A 21,381-nucleotide genomic window follows, 5' to 3' on the forward strand; every position below is an offset into this window, starting at 1 on the left:
TATCTCCCCTTCTATCTCAATATATCCATCTTTCTCTCACCTTCTCTGCATCCAGTGACTCCCCTACTTCCCTGCCCATAGCTGGGGTGTGTCCCAGTTGGAGACTCTGAGGGCTAAGGGGTTAGAATTTCAGACTTCAGCCCTCCCATGCACCCAAGCGCACATGTGCTGTCACTCAATCGCCTCTGCACTCACTGCCCAGAGAGAGGGAGAGAGACACACAGGGGGTTTGGATTTGAGACATTTGGTTCTCTTAAAACTGGTTTGAGAAAGAGGTGCCACCGTGGTCATTGGGTACAGTACGTGTTGGGGTTCATTGAGAAGATCGCATGCTGGCACAGGAGATGACATCAAGGGGGTTGGCAGTGCTGTGTGTGCTGGTGGCTGGCCTTGGTCAGGTAGGAAATATCATACTGTTCTAGTGTTACTCTACATACTTTGTGGCCTACACTTTCGTAAATCACACAGAATTGGAACCATTTCAACTTCAGGCTATAATATATATGCCATTTAGCAGACACTTTCATCCAAAGCAACTTGTATCCGTGCATATATCTTTACGTATGGCTGGTCCTGGGAATTGAACCCACTACCCTGGCATTACAAGCACCATGCTCTACCAACTGAGCTACAAAGGTATACATTTGACATTTTCTCACAGTCTGCTTGTCAGACTTGAACTTGGATGTATATGTGTTATTTAAAGCAGTTTAAACATGATTTAAGTGGAAGTAGTTTTAGCTGTGTTTGTCCTGTACTTCCACAGTGCAGGAGTTAGGGCACATTTTGAACAGTTTATTTAGTAAATCTATACTTTATGTTTTAATTTGAATGAAATGCTTTGCTTAACATAACATAAACAGATGTTCATCAATAGAAGTGCGAAACATCATGTGAAGAGGTGAACGTGGATATTGGCTAATCTAAACATTTCAGAACCGTTTGCAGATCAGATGATGACTCTTGTAAATGACTAATCTAAACATTTCAGAACCGTTGCAGATCAGATGATGACTCTTGTAAATGACTAATCTAAACATTTCAGAACCTTTGCAGATCAGATGATGAATACTCTTGTAAATGACCAACGAATGCTGATGTTTTATACATCAGGCAGAAATCGGGGATCGACTGTTAGCAGGCTTGTCATCAACAGCATTTTAAGACACATAATGGATGACACTGTAAACAGACATTTTACTAACATAACTTCAACACTCATTCAGTCAGGGCTGTTTATACATGTCATGGAACCCAGGTTGGAGACCTAGACAACTGTCCCTCAGTAACCTCTTCTGTTGAATGGCCTGAAATGATTATGGATGTTGCAGGTTTGCAGCTAAATGAATTTCCAAAAGTATGGATAGAAAGACTTCAAACAATGTTTTAAGCAATGACTTTGAATTGATGATGGCAAAGTGTGTAGCCTACTATACAATACGTTTTTTTGCTGACAAAGTTCTGAAATGGGCAACTATCTGAGTCACATTTTCTTAACTAGTGTGTCTAATTTGAGAACCACATGGTAAACGACATCAGCTGTAGAAGATGGTTGTATTAGATCATTGAAACAGCCATGGGGAATGCCAGTTAGTCACAGTTTGCCGCCGGCCCCGCGGCCATGTGTCTTACTGGGAGTTAGAGGAACAGGTATAGTTGAAGTCAGAAGTTTACATACACTTAGGTTGGAGTCATTAAAACACGTTTTTCAACCCTCCACAAATTTCTTGTTAACAAACTATAGTTTTGGCAAGTTGGTTAGGACATCTACTTTGTGCATGACACAAGTAATTTTTCCAACAATTGTTTACAGACAGATTATTTCACTTATTATTATTATTCACTGCATCACAATTCCAGTGGGTCAGAAGTTCACATACACTAAGTTGACTGTGCCTTTAAACAGCTTAGAAAATGATGTCATGGGTTTAGAAGCTTCTGATAGGCTAATTGACATCATTTGAGTCAATTGGAGGTGTACCTGTGGCTGTGTTTCAAGGCCTACCTTCACACCCAGTGCCTCTTTGCTTGACATATTAGGAGAATCAAAAGAAAACAGCCAAGACCTCAGAATTATTTTTTGTAAACCTCCACAAGTCTGGTTCATCCTTGGGAGCAATTTCCAAATGCCTGAAGGTACCACGTTCATCTGTACAAACAATAGTATGCAAGTATAAACACTATGGGACCAGGCAGCCGTCATACCGCTCAGGAAGGAGATGCCTTCTGTCTCCTAGAGCTGAACGTACTTTCGTGCGAAAAGTGCAAATCAATCCCAGAACAACAGCAAAGGACCTTGTGAAGATGCTGGAGGAAACAGGTATAAAAGTATCTATATCCACAGTAAAACGAGTCCTATATCGACATAACCTGAAAGGCCGCTCAGCAAGGAAGAAGCCACTACTCCAAAACTGCCATAAAAAGCCAGACTACGGTTAGCTACTGCACATGGGGACAAAGATCGTACTTTTTGGAGAAATGTCCTCTGGTCTGATGAAACAAAAATAGAACTGTTTGGCCATAATGACCATTGTTATGTTTAGAGGAAAAAGGGGGAGGCTTGCAAGCCGAAGAACACCATCCCAACCATGAAGCACGGGGGTGGCAGCATCATGTTGTGGGGGTGCTTTGCTGCAGGAGAGACTGGTGCACTTCACAAAATAGATGAGACAGGAAAACGACGTGGATATATTGAAGCAACATCTGAAGACATCAGTCAAAAAGTTAAAGCTTGGTCGCAAATGGGTCTTCCAAATGTACAATGACCCCAAGCATACTTCCAAAGTTGTAGTAAAATGGCTTAAGGACAACAAAGTCAAGGTATTGGAGTGGCCATCATGCAGCCCTGACCTCAATCCCATAGAACATATGTTGGCAGAACTGAAAAAGCATGAGCGAGCAAGGAGGCCAACAAACCTGACTCAGTTACACCAGCCCTGTCAGGAGGAATGGGCCAAAATTCACCCAACTTATTGTGGGAAGCTTGTGGAAGGCTACTCGAAACATTTGACCCAAGTTAAACAGTTTAAAGGCAATGCTACCAAATACTAATTGAGTGTATGTGAACTTCTGACCCACTGGGAATGTGATGAAAGAAATTTAAGCTGAAATAAATAATTCTCTCTACTATTATTCTGATATTTACCATTCATAAAATAAAGTGGTGATCCTAACTGACCTAAGACAGGGCATTGTTACAAGGATTAAATGTCAGGAATTGTGAAAAATGTAGTTGGCTAAGGTGTATGTAAACATCCGACTTCAAATGTATGTGATGACGCAACCCATGGGGCTTAGCTTGCATCACAAAATGTGCAATCTGAAAGCAATACACTTTAAGTACAAACCCATACCAAAGAACACGAATACCAGGACCACCAACAATAGACTATAGACCAATGCCCACTCTACACTTCAAGGCCCGTACATTCACATTCATGATTTGGATTATCCATAGACTTCCAGTAATCTATTTGTGAACGGACCGATATGAAAGACCTAAAACCACAGAACAAGATCCTTCAAACCTGTGATCCTAGTTACTCTGGTTACATACAGCATATCAGATAACTATTTTAGCTCTGTGTGTAAGTTTAACCTATGTGAGTTTGATGTGTTACAACTCAGTGAGTGGAAAGTGGCTGGTGAGGTTTCACGAACACCTACTACATAAGGTATACCCCTATGGGTGGAAGGTATACCCCTATGGGTGGAAGGTATACCCCTATGGGTGTGTTGCTTTTGAGAATATCCCTGGGAAAGAAAGAGGGTTGTAATGAACTGGCCTGTCTACAGAGCGTGGGCTCTGTACATAGAGGTGGTCATGTTGGCCAGCAGCTGTTCCCAGATGCATACTTGATGCCATTTGTCCCGCTCAGTAATCCCCGTGCGGAAAGAGGAGTCAGCCCCTCCCTAAACCATGAAATCAGGGACAAATCCGTCCATAAAGCAGCAGCCGGTGCGGAGTTCATGCTCATTGGAAGAAATCACTCAGTACAGATGCTCAGTGTCTGAATCACAGGCCTGTTCTGTCTGTGTGGATGCTTTCTGTTTTACACAGACTTGGGTTTCAGGAACAGGAAGGGCCTCAACTACAGGGGCAGACACAACATTAAAACCACTCTGCCTGTGCACTGTTACCAGAGATTATCTTTCCAAATGACTCTTTCCCAATTATATTTCCTTGATTGCTGGCATCCACTCTCCTCACCTTTTTCTGAAAGATCTGAGTGGAGGGGCCTTGGATCTTCCCCTCCAATGTGAAGTGAGGAGAAAGGACACGAAGATGAAGGAAAGACGAATTGGGAAAGAGCCACTGTTGTAACGGGCTTTGGTTGTTACCTCCATTTTCACCAGCTGAGTTATTGACCAATTAGTGACCCTTCAAAGGATAGGGTCTCTCTCTTCATGTTGTTAGAAAACAGGTTCCATTTAGTCTTTTTGTTCATGTTCCATTCACAACAGATGTGACAAACATTACATGGAAAGGAACAGAAAAATACAATTTTGAAATGGGACACTTGTTATCCCATCTCATTCAGAGCACCTTATGCTTTGCATCAAAGGATGTTTTCTCTCTGACACAAAAGGTAATGTATTTTCTTTTGAATGAGATAAGGGAATAGCAGTGGCAGACAAGGCAGACGGAACAAAAACAGTAGTGTTAATGGGCACGGTAATGGTCTCTCCTTGGACTTCTATCATGACGCTCTGAAAGAGGACTGACCCTGGAGTGAATAAGGGGTAGAGGTGGGGGTGGTGGTGCTAGGGGTGGTGGGGGTGGTAGGGGTTGTGGTGGTGGTGGTGGTAGGGGTGGCGTTGGTGGTAGGGGTGGTCATGGTGGTAGGGGTGGTGTTGGTGGTGGGGGTAGTGGTGTTGGTGGCAGGGGTGGTGGTGGTAGTGGTAGTGGTGTTGGTGGTAGGGGTGGTGATAGTGTTGGTGGTAGTGATGGTGGTGGTGGTAGGGGTGGTGGTGTTGGTAGGGGTGGTAGGGGTGGTGTTGGTGGTAGGGGTGGTGGTGGTGGTAGTGTCGGTTGTAGTGGTGGTGGTGGTAGGGGTGGTGGTGGTGGTAGGGGGGTGGTGGTAAGGGTTGTGGTGGTAGGGGCGGTGGTGGTAGGGGTGGTGGTAAGGGTGGTGGTGGTGGTAGTGATGGTGGTAGGGGTGGTGGGGGTGGTGGTGGTGTTAATGATGGTGTTAGGGGTGGTGGGGGTGGTGGTGGTGGTAAGGGTTGTGGTAAGAGTGGTGGGGGTGGACCCTTCAAAGGATAGGGTCTCTCTCTTCATGTTGTTAGAAAACAGGTTCCATTTAGTCTTTGTGTTCATGTTCCATTCACAACAGATGTGACAAACATTACATGGAAAGGAACAGAAAAATACAATTTTTGAAATGGGACCTTATGCTTTGCATCAAAGGATGTTTTCTCTCTGACACAAAAGGTAATGTATTTTCTTTTGAATGAGATAAGGGAATAGCAGTGGCAGACAAGGCAGACGGAACAAAAACAGTAGTGTTAATGGGCACGGTAATGGTCTCTCCTTGGACTTCTATCATGACCCTCTGAAAGAGGACTGACCCTGGAGTGAATAAGGGGTAGAGGTGGGGGTGGTGCTAGGGGTGGTAGTGGGGGTGGTGCTGTTGGTGGTAGGGATGGGTGGTGGTGGTGGTGGTAGGGTTGGCGTTGGTATTAGGGGTGGTGGTGGTATTGGTGGTAGGGGTGGTGGTGGTAGTGGTGGTGGTAAGGGTGGTAGGTGTGGTGGTGGTGGTGGTGTTGGTGGTAGTGATGGTGGTGGTAGGGGTGGTGGTGGTAGGGGTGGTGGTAGGGGTGGTAGTGGTAGGGAGGGTGGTGGTAATAATGGTAGTAAGGGTGGCGGTGGTGGTGGTAAGGGTGGTAGTAGGGGTGGTGGTGGTAAGGGTGGTGGTGGTGGGAAGGGTGGTAGTAGAGGTGGTGGTGGTAAGGGTGGTGGTAGGGGTGGTGGGAAGGGTGGTGGTAGGGGTGGGAAGACTCCTGAGCCTGAGCTGGGAGAGAGAAAGAAAGGTGACATGATGAGATGAGGAAGTGGTTTCGGTCCTGGTACAACCTCCCTCAGGCTTTAATACAATTCCATGCCAAATTAGCAAGCGCTGTTTTCACTCCCACACTCTGGGAGTGGAGTCCTATGTAACTCTCATTGTCCCCATTAGGTCAGCAGTCATGAAGCTCAGGCACCCCCAAATAATAGAAGGCCCAAGCAGCCATAGCTGGGGGGTTGGGAAGCGAGGTAGATAGCTGTTCATTAAAATACTTTGGAACTGCTCATTTAGAGCCTTTGGAACAGTGATGGAGGAGGACCATGAGGGGAACAGGGCCACCTGTCTGACCCTCCACCCCAAGGCCAAAGGGATTGTCAGGCATGCTGCCTGCATTCTTTCCCTCTCCCCTCCTGCTCATGCTGTGGCACTCTGGCTGGCTCACATAGATAGACAGTACCTCCACTCAGCTTGCACATGGCTGACTCAGGGATCTATTTTATATTATATTTTAGAGAGGCACATCTCTAAAGCTATGACTTACTATTAATTGTAAAATCCTTATGTTTCTGTCTAGATATGTAACAGTGAATATGTGTATCTTGCACTGACTATGACCTGCTGCGGTAAATGGAGTGAATTAAGCACGTGTTTTATCACATAACAGCTACCACTGTAAAACTAAAATACACATTTCAAACAGAGTTACTACTCTCATGACATACATCATACAGTTGGTGCAAGCTTGTAATAGCTCTGAAGATATAAAACTCTCACTCTATGGAAGGGCATCAGTCATGCTCCCCCTCCATCTCCCACCCATGGTGGGTGGATGGGTGGGTGTGAGAGAGAGACTGAGCACCCTTGACTCAACAGCATGCATTTGAATAATTGAATCCTTGGATACTATAGTAGACAACAGCATAATGTTCTATTTGCCAAGCTCCAGTAAATAACGGTCTACTCCATGGGACAGATGTTGGTTTCTTAGCAGCTATGTTTCATTCACAAAATGATTGGCACACTTTCAAAGCTATTTTTAGACACAACTGTTTGAGAGAGTTGCCAGGGGTCCTTGCTGCTGGCACTATCCATGAAAGTGTGACAGTCTTGCTTCAGCTCCTCAGTGTAGGGTCAGTCTGAGCAGTATTTTCGTCACAGCAGCCGACTTTTACGTGGAAATGTTGCCCCAAACCTTTTGACTGTAAACGTTATCTAACACTGTGAACAAGATCCTGGATGCTTTGATTGTGAAACACACACTGATTTTGAAATACAATTTATTTAGGTACTGCGCATAGTTAGTATATCAAGCTTTGTGTTGAATGTTTATGTGTATAATACATATATATATGGGTATGTGTATGTATGTACTGTATGATGTGGTCTGGTTTGGTACCGTGAGACACTTTATGTCAACAGCAGACTCATAGAAAAAGATTCCTACCCTACATACCTACCTCAGAGCGCAGTTCTACCTACTTCAGAGCACAGTCCTACTTACCTACTTCAGAGAGCAGTCCTACCTACCTACTTCAGAGAGCAATCCTACCTACCTACCTCAGAGAGCAGTCCTACCTACTTCAGAGCGCAGTCCTACCTACTTCAGAGCGCAGTCCTCCCTACCTACCTCAGAGAGCAGTTCTACCTACCTACTTCAGAACGCAGTCCTACCTACCTCAGAGAGCAGTCCTACCTACCTACCTACCTACCTACCTACCTACCTACCTACCTACCTACCTACCTACCTACCTACCTACCTACCTCAGAGAGCAGTCCTACCTACCTACCTCAGAGCGCAGTCCTACCTACTTCAGAGCGCAGTCCTACCTACCTCAGAGAGCAGTCCTACTTACCTACTTCAGAGAGCAGTCCTACCTACTTCAGAGCGCAGTCTTACTTACCTACTTCAGAGCGCAGTCCTACTTACCTACTTCAGAGCGCAGTCCTACCTATCTACCTCAGAGAGCAGTCCTACCTACTTCAGAGAGCAGTCCTACCTACCTACCTACCTCAGAGAGCAGTCCTACCTACTTCAGAGAGCAGTCCTACCTACTTCAGAGAGCAGTCCTACTTACTTCAGAGAGCAGTCCTACCTACCTACCTCAGAGAGCAGTCCTACCTACTTCAGAGAGCAGTCCTACCTACCTACCTACCTCAGAGAGCAGTCCTACTTACTTCAGAGAGCAGTCCTACCTACCTACCTCAGAGAGCAGTCCTACCTACTTCAGAGAGCAGTCCTACCTACCTACCTACCTCAGAGAGCAGTCCTACTTACTTCAGAGAGCAGTCCTACCTACCTACCTCAGAGAGCAGTCCTACCTACCTACCTCAGAGAGCAGTCCTACCTACTTCAGAGAGCAGTCCTACCTACTTCAGAGAGCAGTCCTACCTACTTCAGAGAGCAGTTCTACCTACTTCAGAGAGCAGTCCTACCTACTTCAGAGAGCAGTCCTACCTACTTCAGAGAGCAGTCCTACCTACTTCAGAGAGCAGTCCTACCTACTTCAGAGAGCAGTCCTACCTACTTCAGAGAGCAGTCCTTCTCACTGTGTTAACCTGGGTGTTGACCCCCAAGAGGCACCAGGCAACTGCTGGCCACAGGGTGAGAGGCCAAGGTGTAAAAGTATCTGGGAAAAAGTCCCCAAAACAGTTAATATCGGTGAGAAGAAAGAGGAGGCCTGCTGTCCTTCACCATAGCTGTCAGAGGTGACTGGTGCTAATTGGTAAGATGACTCCTAGGTGTAGCCCAGTCACTGCTGAACTGGAAAAGAGATGAAGACATTACAGAGCCCTCCTGGTTTTGTTTGCCACCCAGATGGAGTTGAGACCACAGGAGATCAACACAATGATGTTAACTGGGTCTGTCTTCCGATCCTCTTCAGAATGTAGCAGGTTCTTTCCAAAATAGACCTCGAGCCCCATTCAACAACCTGATCTCACAAACCTAAACAGGAGCACAGTGGTCAGTTCTGGTTCACAAGGCTAGACAGCAACATCTATTTCTCTAATTCTGATAGCATATGCTTTTTTGTTGTTGAGTAGAGAAGTTGAATCAGGAATTCAACAGGAATGTTGTTTCAGTGTTAACCGCGTCATCCAGTTACAGATTTTGATTAAACAGGGCCTTTGGCCTCTGACTGGCAGTAGCTTGATCTCTGATCTGTGATCAGAGCGGTAGTGGAAGGTGAGAAGGCTTTGCTGTCTAGCTTGGTATGTGACTGTAAACATCTCTGTATGAGAGTAGGGAGGACTACACCAGTGGCTTAGGGTCGGGGTCAGGAATATAGAGCACTCTAAGATTAGTCTGCTCCTAACTCTGCCTGCACATGGCACTCATAGTTGACATTCTCCTCAGACTGTACGTTACAGCAGCGTGACAAAGTGCCAGTGTGCCATATCTCCAGGCCTAAGGGACAGGGAAGGGCCACCATGCCCGAAATACATAATAGTGATTCAATCTAATAATGTATTTCTCATATCAGTGTCTTTATGTATGGGGAGAGCTATGTGAGGAATGGGCTATGGTCAATGTTCCATATTCTGTTTAGTTGTATTAGCATGTTATTACTCTGTAATTACAAGTTGTTTCTACAGACTTCATGATTGATGATGAAAAGCTGAATGAGAACAAAAAGGTGTTACTTTTTAGCACGCAAATTTGTGTATAGACAAGACTTATCTGCCAAAATCTGTGATCATCTTGTTGCCACTAAATGCTGAGCTTTTTCTCTTAAGGAATATGTGTTTGCGTGTGTGTGAGGAATTCTGTCATCAGAGTGGATTTGTAAAGTGACCCCCAACCCCTAGTCAGGTGCAAAGTTGAACATAAAGGGGAGTCTGTAAGAGTGAGTAAGAGAGAGGGTGGGAAAGCACAGGAGCTATATCCACAGGTGACAGCTGGTGTGCGTGTCTGAGTGTTTTCTGAGTGTGTGTTTAAGATAAACGCAGAGCGTGCGTGATAGAGAATGAGAATGAACATGAGAGTAATTGTTTTCGCCAGACATTATGGAACTGGTGTCATCCAAAAAGTTGGACTTTTGACTCTTTGGACCTTAGAACACCTGAGTCATACAGCAAGACCATGATCCAAAACACAAAAATAAAGTCAACACCAAAATGGCTAAAAAGCAACAAATTTTAGGTTTTGGAATGGCCTAGTCGAAATCCAGACCTAATCCCAATAAAGGTGTTGTGGCAGGACTTGAAACGAGCAGTTCATGCTTGAAAACCCTGTCGCTGAGTTAAAGCAGTTCTGCATGGAAAAGTGGGCCAAAATTTCTCCACAGCGGCGTGAGAGAGTGATCATGAACTACAGGAAGTGTTTGGTTGCAGGCATTGTAGCTAAAGGTGGCACAACCAGTTATTGAGTGTAAGGGGACAATTACTTTTTCACACAGAGGGAATTGGGTGTTGCAAAGCTGTTAATTAAATAAATCAAATAAGTATCATATAATAGAGGTTATTTGTAAACTCAGGTTCCTTTTATCTAATATTACATTTTGTTTGAAGATCTGATAACATTCAGTATCAAAAATATGCAAAAGTACAGAAAATCAGAAAGGGGGAAAATAATTTTTCACGGCACTGTATGCATACTGTATTCCCAGTCATGTGAAATCCATAGACTAGAGCCTAATGAATTTATTTCAATTGACTGATTTCCTTATATGAACTGTAACTCAGTAACATCTTTGAAAATGTTGCAAGTTGCGTTTATATTTTTGTTCAGTGTACAATAGATACTGAGTATACAAAATATTAAGCACACCTGCTCTTTCCATGACATAGACTGACCAGGTGAATCCAGGTGAAAGCTATGATCCCATAGTGATGTCCCTTAATAACTTCAGTCCGTGTGGATAAAGGGGGGGAGACAGGTTCTCATTTGCAACGGTGACCTGGCCAAGATAAAGCAAAGCAGTGCGACACAAACAACAACACAGAGTTACACATGGAATAAACATACAGTCAATAACACAATAGAGAAAAAGTCTATATACAGTGTGTGCAAATGAGGTAAGATAAGGGAGGTAAAGGCAATAAATAGGCCATAGTGGTGAAATTATTACAATTTAGCAGTTAAACACTGGAGTGATAGATGTGCAGATGATGATGTGCAAGTGGAGATACTGGGGTGCAAAGGAGCAAAAATAAATAACAGTATGGGGATGAGGTAGTTGGATGGGCTATTTACAGATGGGCTATGTAAAGGTGCAGTGATCTGTGAGCTGCTGACAGCTGGTGCTTAAAGTTAGTGAGGGAGATATGAGTCTCCAGCTTCAGTGATTTTTGCAATTCGTTCCAGTCATTAGCAGCAGAGAACTGGAAGGAAAGGCGGCCAAAGGGGGAATTGGTTTTGGGGGTGACCAGTGAAATATACCTGCTGGAGCGCGTTCTATGGGTGGGTGCCTCTATTGTGACCAGTGAGCTGAGATAAGGCGGGGCTTTACCTAGCAAAGACTTATAGATTAACTGGAGCCAGTGGGTTTGGCCACGAGTATGAAGCAAGGGCCAGCCAACGAGAGCGTACAGGTCGCAGTGGTGTGTAGTATATGGGGCTTTGGTGACAAAATGCATGGCACTGTGATAGACTGCATCCAATTTGCTGAGTAGAGTGTTGGAGGCTGTTTTGTAAATGACATCGCCAAAGTCAAGGATCGGCAGGGTAGTCAGTTTTACGAGGGTATGTTTGGCAGCATGAGTGAAGGATGCTTTGTTGCGAAATAGGAAGCCGATTCGAGAATTGAACCCTGTGGCACCCCCATAGACACTGCCAGAGGTCCGGACAACAGGCCCTAAGATTTGACACACTGAACTCTGTCTGAGAAGTAGTTGGGGAACCAAGCGAGGCAGTCATTTGAGAAACCAAGACTGTTGAGTCTGCCGCTAAGAATGTGGTGATTGACAGAGTCGAAAGCCTTGGCTAGGTCGATGAATACAGCTGCACAGTACTGTCTTTTATCGATGGCGGTTATGATATTGTTTAGGACCTTGAGCGTGGCTGAGGTGCACCCATGACCGGCTCGGAAACCAGATTGCATAGCGGAGATGGTACGATGGGATTCAAAATGGTCGGTGATCTGTTTGTTAACTTGGCTTTTGAAGACCTTAGAAAGGCAGGGTCTGTAACAGTTTGGGTCTAGAGTGTCTCCCCCTTTGAAGAAGGGGATGACCGTGGCAGCTTTCCAATCTTTGGGGATCTCAGACGACACGAAAGAGAGGTTGAACAGGCTAGAAATAGGGGTTGCAACAATTTCAGCTGATAATTTTAGAAAGAGTGGGTCCAGATTGTCTAGCCCTGCTGATTTGTAGGGGTCCAGATTTTGCAGCTCTTTCAGAACATCAGCTATCTGGATTTGGGGGAGGCTTGGGCAGGTTGCTGTGGGGGGTGCAGGGCTGTTGACCAGGGTAGGGGTGGCCAGGTGGAATGCACTGCCAGCCGTAGAAAAATGCTTATTGAAATGATCAATTACTGTGGATTTATCGGTGGTGACAGTGTTTCCTAGCCTCAGTGCAGTGGGCAGCTGGGAGGAGGTGCTCTTATTCTCCATGGACTTTACCGTGTCCCAGAAATTTTTGGAGTTTGTGCTGCAGGATGCACATTTCTTCTTCTGAAAGAAGAAGCTAGCCTTTGAAGAAGCTAGCCGTTGCTTTCCTAACTGCCTGTGCATATTGGTTCCTAACTTCCCTGAAAAGTTACATATCGCGGGGGCTATTCGATGCTAATGCCTTACGCCAAAGGATGTTTTTGTGCTAGTCAAGGGCAGTCAGGTCTGGAGTGAACGGGGCATGCTTTTTTAAGATAGTGAGGAAAGCACTTTTAAAGGGAAGACAACAGATTTAAGTGCCTTTGAATGGGGTATGGTAGTACAACCTGGTCTCAGACCATGTCATATTATTATGTACGTGAATCCGAGATACTCCATTTAGTATGGTATATTACACTTCGTATGGTATGTATTTATTTGTGGATGTCCTTCACCTATTTCGTATGATATGTTATGAATTACAATTCATATTATATGTTACGAATTTGTAAAATGTACATTGTGTTACGAATTTGCTAAACGTATGATATATTATGAATTCTAGCTAGGTGGCCAATGTTAGCTAGCTGGCTAACATTAGATAGGCTAGGGGTTATAGGGTTAAAGATAGGGTTAACCAAAAGGGTTAAGGTTTGGGGAAGGGTTAGCTAACATGCTAAGTAGTTGTAAAGTAGCTAAAAAGTAGTAAGTAGTTAAAATGTAGCTAATTAGCTAAAATGCTAAGGTTTTTCCCCACCCATCCACCCCGGCCAACCACCCTACTTTCATTTTTGCCTAAAGTAACCAAATCAAATCAAATCAAATTTATTTATATAGCCCTTCGTACATCAGCTGATATCTCAAAGTGCTGTACAGAAACCCAGCCTAAAACCCCAAACAGCAAGCAATGCAGGTGTAGAAGCACGGTGGCTAGGAAAAACTCCCTAGAAAGGCCAAAACCTAGGAAGAAACCTAGAGAGGAACCAGGCTATGTGGGGTGGCCAGTCCTCTTCTGGCTGTGCCGGGTGGAGATTATAACAGAACATGGTCAAGATGTTCAAATGTTCATAAATGACCAGCATGGTCGAATAATAATAAGGCAGAACAGTTGAAACTGGAGCAGCAGCACAGTCAGGTGGACTGGGGACAGCAAGGAGTCATCATGTCAGGTATTCCTGGGGCATGGTCCTGGGGCTCAGGTCCTCCGAGAGAGAGAAAGAAAGAGAGAATTAGAGAGAGCATATGTGGGATGGCCAGTCCTCTTCTGGCTGTGCCGGGTGGAGATTATAACAGAACATGGCCAAGATGTTCAAATGTTCATAAATGACCAGCATGGTCGAATAATAATAAGGCAGAACAGTTGAAAGAAACTGGAGCAGCAGCACGGCCAGGTGGACTGGTGACAGCAAGGAGTCATCATGTCAGGTAGTCCTGGGGCATGGTCCTAGGGCTCAGGTCCTCCGAGAGAGAGAAAGAGAGAATTAGAGAACGCACACTTAAATTCACACAGGACACCGAATAGGACAGGAGAAGTACTCCAGATATAACAAACTGACCCTAGCCCCCCGACACATAAACTACTGCAGCATAAATACTGGAGGCTGAGACAGGAGAGTCAGGAGACACTGTGGCCCCATCCGAGGACACCCCCGGACAGGGCCAAACAGGAAGGATATAACCCCACCCACTTTGCCAAAGCACAGCCCCCACACCACTAGAGGGATATCTTCAACCACCAACTTACCATCCTGAGACAAGGCTGAGTATAGCCCACAAAGACCTCCGCCACGGCACAACCCAAGGGGGGGGGGGGGGGGGGGGGGGCGCCAACCCAGACAGGATGACCACATCAGTGAATCAACCCACTCAGGTGACGCACCCCCTCCAGGGACAGCATGAGAGAGCCCCAGTAAGCCAGTGACTCAGCCCCTGTAATAGGGTTAGAGGCAGAGAATCCCAGTGGAAAGAGGGGAACCGGCCAGGCAGAGACAGCAAGGGCGGTTCGTTGCTCCAGAGCCTTTCCGTTCACCTTCCCACTCCTGGGCCAGACTACACTCAATCATATGACCCACTGAAGAGATGAGTCTTCAGTAGAGACTTAAAGGTTGAGACCGAGTTTGCGTCTCTGACATGGGTAGGCAGACAGTTCCATAAAAATGGAGCTCTATAGGAGAAAGCCCTGCCTCCAGCTGTTTGCTTAGAAATTCTGGGGACAATTAGGAGGCCTGCGTCTTGTGACCGTAGCGTACGTGTAGGTATGTACGGCAGGACCAAATCAGAGAGATAGGTAGGAGCAAGCCCATGTAATGCTTTGTAGGTTAGCAGTAAAACCTTGAAATCAGCCCTTGCTTTGACAGGAAGCCAGTGTGGGGGGTTTCCTAATGTTTGGTATACTCAGTGTATATGTCTCCACACACCTAGGCTATTGAAGGATTCAATACAATGTCATCATGTCGGCTACTCTGGGGCGGCAGGGTAGCCTAGTGGTTAGAGCGTTGGACTAGTAACCATCCCCGAGCTGACAAGGTACAAATATGTCGTTCTGCCCCTGAACAGGCAGTTAACCCACTGTTCCTAGGCCATCATTCAAAATAAGAATTTGTTCTTAACTGACTTGCCTAATAAAATACAAATAAATGTATTGATCTCAGATTCTGTCTCACTGTAAAAGCAGCCTATCATTTGTGAGGTAAAGTCTCCAGTCATCTAAAATTATGTAGAAATGCCCTTATAAAAGGCCAACATTTTACTGGGCTCGAGGCTACAAAAAAATAAATCCCCACGTGTGCACCTCAAAGGTGATTTACATGTGTTCCAGTACCTCAGAGCCCCCCCCCCCCAGGCCACCCCCCCTGTCGGGCTCACTTTTTGTTCCGGCACCTCCCAATTTACAAATTAAGCACTGGAGACGGTGTTAAACTTGAACCCATGCCTCTCCACCCCATCACCCGCCCCAGCCCAGTGGATTCCACATTAGGGACGGGGCTTCAACCACCAGGCCACAGAGAGGCCAACTGCTGCAACCCTCACCAACTGATAATAGTAGCCACAGCACGACTACCAAAAATATACAAATGTATTTGGGTTCTGTACTCCTTGACATGAAGAATATGAATCATGATTTAGACGACTTCATTCATCCAGAAATGTATGGACCTCACTCAGACCATCTAAATGGAATTTGCCATTGAATGAATCGTGAAAAATGGCGCTCTTAAATTAATCCCATTCTGTTGCCCCCAGGTCGGGAGCAGCAGCCAAGCGGGCAGGGAGGACCTTAACCCAGTGGTCCTGTATCCATGGAGACAGAGGAGCAGTGGAGGTCTGAGCAGGGTGAAGAGGGACTGGATCATCCCTCCAATCAGGGTGCTGGAGAACAGCAAGCAAGTCCCTGAAAACCTGGTCCAGGTACTGAATTAATCATGTCATCTCATATCTATACTGACGCTAGGGCCTCTATACATACATTAACTGATGAGAGTGTTGGCTAGGTGACTAAGATGTAAATGTTAGAGTAACGCTGACACTTTTTGGTCCAGTGAAATTGATCTTACAAAACATGGTATGTAAGATCAGTCACATGTGATCAAGACAACCCACTGCTCTCAGTGAACATGGTTATTGTCCAGACAGACAGCCTTTTAAACTGAGCATGAAAGAGCCACGCTGGCCTCTCTGACCTCCAGAACCACTGACCAGTCATGTGCTGTTGCTCTCCCTCTCTGTTCCCATCAGTGACCACATTCACATCTGGTACTTCATGTGCTGTTCTGTTCAGCTCACTCTCCTCTCACCCTTCCAATGAGATTCTCACCCAGCCATCCTGTGTTGTTTGTTCTTCCAGATCAAATCAGACAAGATTTTCACCGGAGAAGTGATCTACAAGCTGGAAGGACCAGGGGTTGACCAGGACCCTAAGGACCTGTTTGAGATAGACGATAAAACGGGCTGGATCAGGAGCATGATTCCCCTGGACAGAGAGAAAAACAGAAGCTTCACGGTACAACTCACAGGAGAGACATTAGCACCATTGCCTTTGACATGTAAATTATACTATGTCAGCCAGAACCCTTCTTTGGTTTGGGTAACAAGGAATGTCACATGACATAATATCAACGTTAGTATGTCCTTCAATGTTTTTCAACTAAACATCTACCACTTATTACATTGACTGTCATGGTTGAGTGAGAAGGGAAGTTGCGCACAAGTCTGTTGCTATAGTGGGGTGCTTTCTTCGTAGGCCTACATGAGCAGCTGCATAAAGACCCAAATCAATCACAGTCAATAAGCTGAGAATCGTGTAAGAACAGCAAACACTATGAATGAAAATAGGATGTCGAGAAACATATGAGTAATGTCCTGTTTCTGTTCTCTACAGCTGAAAGCCTTTGCCCTGTCGCCCAGTGGAGAGAGACTGGAGAATCCCTCCACCATAGAGATCGTAGTGCTGGATCAAAATGATAACCGGCCCAACTTCTCCCAGAAAGAGTTTGCTGGATCCGTTTCTGAATTCTCCGTGCCAGGTAAACACATGCATCACCTACACACGCTGTGGATGTACATGCAGTCGATACACAAAATGCCAACTGATTGGGTAGTGAACTGAGAGAGTGATTGATGTTGTTTCAACAGGCACATCTGTGATGTCTGTGACTGCGACTGATGCTGACGACCCAACCACAGATAACGCTATCCTGAGCTACTCCATCATTGGCCAGGAGAGCATCCCGCCTCTCTGCATCAATAAGACCATGTTTGGCATCAACAACGAGACAGGGGCCATTTACACACGAGACGTGGGCTTAGACTGGGAGGTATAAGGGCTCTTCCTTTGTCTTTTCATTGACCCATTATTTAGGTCATGCCCTTTCTGGTTCAACAGAAGCACAATATTTTGAAAGATGTTTGAAAGGAAAAACTAATTCATGTCAAATAATATACCGTATGTGCCATAAATGACTGTGAACATCCGTGCATTCCTTACAGGTGGTTAAAGGTTTTAGGTTGACACTGCAGGTTGCTGACATGTCAGGCATGGGGTTAACCAGTCTTGCCAATGCAGTCATACATGTGACTGACATCAACAACAATCCCCCACGATTCTCCCCAGACCTGGTGAGTTTCACTGTTTAATCTCTCAGAAGCTGTTAGCTCCCTTCCATTAATTTACTTTAATCAGATGATATAAACGATATGGACACATCATTCAGGTCAGCTTCAATATATAGACATTCACATGTGTTTATATAAACTAAGCACAACTACTTTGTGTCTCTGTTTCCTGAATACAGTACACTATGTCAGCTGTGGAGAACAAAGTAGACTTTGTGATTGGCTGGGTCAACGCCACAGACAATGATGAGCCAGGGACAGGAAACTGGAAGACCAAATACACTATCGCCAAGGGCAACCCCTCCAGGAACTTTGCCATTCGCACAGACCCTGTGACCAACGAGGGTATTCTGTCAGTGCTGAAGGTAAGCTATTCTCCATCCGGTAGGAGGACGGGAGGGAATGTGTGGGGGACATTCTGGCTCCATGATAGAATGACAAACATGACAATCAGTTCATCCAGTTTATTTTGAGCCTATATAGAGTATCGAGCATGTGATCACACACAGTGGTCAGAGCCAGGCCTTGAAACACGACACTGTTACCCCACCTAGTGGTGACTAACTGAACTGCAAGTCACCAGGCCACAATACATTCCGTTAAGAGTCCTGTGCTGTGACTAATCACTGGCTGTAGCTGGAATTTTCAAGGGTGTGACTGACGCATAAAACGGATACAACAAATATATGGAACGGTATGTAGTTTAGTTATTTCTCAACATGTATGTCAAACCCACACTATCCAAGTTGTTTTTCAAAACCTCTGCCTTTTTTTGTTGTTGTTGCAGGCTCTGGACTACGAGACCCAGGAGGTGTATACTTTGACTCTGACAGTGGAGAATGTGAACCCTCTCAGCATCAAGGCCCCCAAGGACCCCGTAAGCAGTGCCACAGTGGTGGTGACCGTGGTGAATGAGAACGAGGCCCCACGCTTCAATAAAGACCCCATAGAGATCGTTGTTCTTGAGTCTGTGGAACCTGGCACCGTGCTGGCCAGTAACATCGCCTACGATCCTGATAATGCAAAACTCAAGTAAGATTGGTGCACTGGAGAACTCTGAAAACATAACAATATATATGTTTATGTACTGTATGTGTATGTGTATGAAAAAGGAAACTAAAACATTACTGTCATTTCCATCAGGTATGACATACTCAGAGATCCTGAGGGATGGCTTATAATCAATCACGAGACTGGAGAAATCACAGCCAGGAAACCGTTCAATGTCCGCTCCCCTCACGTCAAGAACAACATTTACAATGCAGTCATCAGAGTCACAGACACAGGTGAGTATCCTGAGTTAGCCACTGCTTCACCTCACGTAACTGGAGACATGAGGTCAAGCAGGAAGTGACAGTGAATAATGATGTCCTTTCCTCCTAGATGCTGGTGGAATCTCGACCACAGCGTCTCTGGTGATCACGTTGCGGGAGACCAATGACTTCTTCCCTCAGCTGTTCCCCCTGATGGGGACGGTGTGCAGCGAGTCAGGCCGGAAGACATCTGGTCTGTTCCTGAGTGCTGTGGATGTGGACCTGCCCCCTCATGCTGAACCCTTCACCTTCCAACTGCAAGACATCAATGTGTATGCCAACTGGACCATCATACAGGTCAACGGTAAGGACTATGTATAGCAAAAACAGGACTAGATACTCCTAAAGTCCATGCAGAATGGGGTTATGGAATAGTATGCTATGTCTTCTTATTCCAACTCCCTCTCTCTCTCCAGAGACTCATGCAGTGCTGCGACCCCTGGTAGAGCTGGAGACAGGGGAATATGGTGTCACTGTGTTGGTGACTGACTCTGGCACCCCTAGTCTCGGTGCATATGCTCAGGTCAATGTGACTGTGTGTCCGTGTGGGAAAGACGGGGAATGTAAGACTGAAGCAGCTGCCATATTCGGAACACGAGTTGGTGTCAGCTTCATCGCCTTACTGGTCATCATGGCCAGCATCGCACTCCTGCTACGTAAGCTATACCTCATGTAAACCCTCACAATGCCTGAACAAAGCACATCGCTACATGAACATTTTCCCAAATGTTTCTGTGCAGTGAGATGGGTCTCTGTGTTCTCAGTGCTGCTGCTCCTGGCTGTAGCCGTGGGTAACTGCAGACCGCATCATATGAAGAAAGGAGAGGGGCTGCTGGTGGGGGAGTCAGACGAAGACATCCGTGACAACGTCCTGAACTATGACGAGCAGGGTGGTGGAGAGGAGGATGAGGTCAGACAACATAACATGTTACAGCTGGCGGAACCCAGTTATCTGATGACATCGTCGCCTCTCGTCCTATAGGCACTTCATATTCCTCCTCCTTTTCTCTCACTAGAATGCCTTCAACATTGACCTACTGAGGAACCCAGTGGATGTGGGACCACTCCCAATATCCTTCTACCCTCCCATCACTGGCATCCCCAAGGGAAAGCAGCCACTCAGGAAAGACTACCCAGACAACCTGCCCTCCCCCTCGTATCCACGGAAACCCCCAGCGGACCCCACTGACATTGAGGACTTCATCAATGATGTGAGAGAGAGGATTCCATCATGGCCCTGGCCTATTGTTAGTCAGTTGAAATAAGAACGGTACAAATCCCCAGAGAGAAACTAATGTATTTCTTGCCTGTGTGTCTCCACAGGGCCTGGAGGCAGCAGACCATGACCCCAACGTCCCTCCCTACGACACAGCTCTGATCTATGACTACGAGAGTGATGGCTCCCTGGCAGGCAGCCTGAGCTCCATCGCCTCAGCCAGCTCAGACGGCGACCAGGACTATGACTACCTCAACGACTGGGGACCACGCTTTAAGAAACTGGCCAACATGTACGACCCACGCTAAGGAGACTGCCCTACTGAGCTTTTATCCTCAGATGCCATCCATTTTCTCCTAAACTCTACCCTAACTTCCTATTCTGCTTGAAGCTGAAACCCGATATCATCCTCTCGGTGTAGAACAGGGTAGGATTTTGAATGATTGGCAGAAGTTTAGAGCAGATCTCTGTGTTCCTATTCCTTCTCATGTTTCCAATTGTCTCCAGCAGTGCATTAGCTCAATTATATTGGCTCTTTTGACACTACATATTGTCCTCCTCCAATCCCTCTCTTTGCTACTGTAAAAGGTCACCGCTGTCATTTGGGGGACTTTCCTGGGTACTGTTGATATTCTCCTCACAAGTTCAGTGAGTTTGACAGGTTTGATGAGACAACCAGGCAGCATTCTGCAGCATATGAATGGTTCACCTTTTTGCTGAGTGGGATGCGTGTGTGTCTGCAGAAGGGAGAAGGAAGGGAACACATGGTAGAGCATACCAATGAGAGAAGAGAAATATGCACTGTGGTCCTCCAGTCAGTCAGTCCATAGAGCCACTTTAACCACAGTGGCCTTACCAAGTCAGGTGCGTCGTCTTGGAGGTTTCTCTAATCGTTTTTGGTTTATAGAAAGTTTTTTTTAAATGTGGGAGGAATGTAGAGAAAGGTTGACCATGTATTGAACAGTGATAGCAAAAAAGGGCTAAGCAAGGGAAACAGAACATCTGTGGGATTCTACCCATGTCTGGTTTTAAGTTTAATACTGTAACTGACCACTACCATTTGAAAACATTTATATTTTCTAAGTGATGTTAGTGTAATGTTTTCCTTTTTTATAAATATTTTGTACATACATTTTCCATTTCTTTAATTTTCCTCTAACAATATTACATGAATCCTCAACTCGTACATCGAAATTCACTTGGGA

The 21,381-nt window shown here is 45.6% G+C and overlaps 1 protein-coding gene across 1 annotated transcript; it reads left to right on the forward strand.

The window, feature by feature from the left end:
* Positions 1-189: 189 nt before the first annotated feature.
* Positions 190-21,308, forward strand: LOC139385099 (cadherin-15-like). Its single transcript, XM_071130155.1, has 14 exons — positions 190-398; positions 15,779-15,943; positions 16,380-16,535; positions 16,914-17,058; positions 17,168-17,349; positions 17,522-17,650; positions 17,827-18,012; positions 18,435-18,679; positions 18,791-18,933; positions 19,031-19,264; positions 19,377-19,616; positions 19,725-19,870; positions 19,977-20,171; positions 20,284-21,308. The coding sequence occupies exons 1-14, from the start codon at positions 330-332 to the stop codon at positions 20,482-20,484; spliced, it is 2,436 nt and encodes an 811-aa protein (XP_070986256.1). The 5' UTR covers positions 190-329; the 3' UTR covers positions 20,485-21,308.
* Positions 21,309-21,381: the final 73 nt, after the last annotated feature.

Source organism: Oncorhynchus clarkii, chromosome 26 (genome assembly GCF_045791955.1).
Source record: "Oncorhynchus clarkii lewisi isolate Uvic-CL-2024 chromosome 26, UVic_Ocla_1.0, whole genome shotgun sequence".
Classification (NCBI taxonomy): Eukaryota; Metazoa; Chordata; class Actinopteri; order Salmoniformes; family Salmonidae; genus Oncorhynchus; species Oncorhynchus clarkii.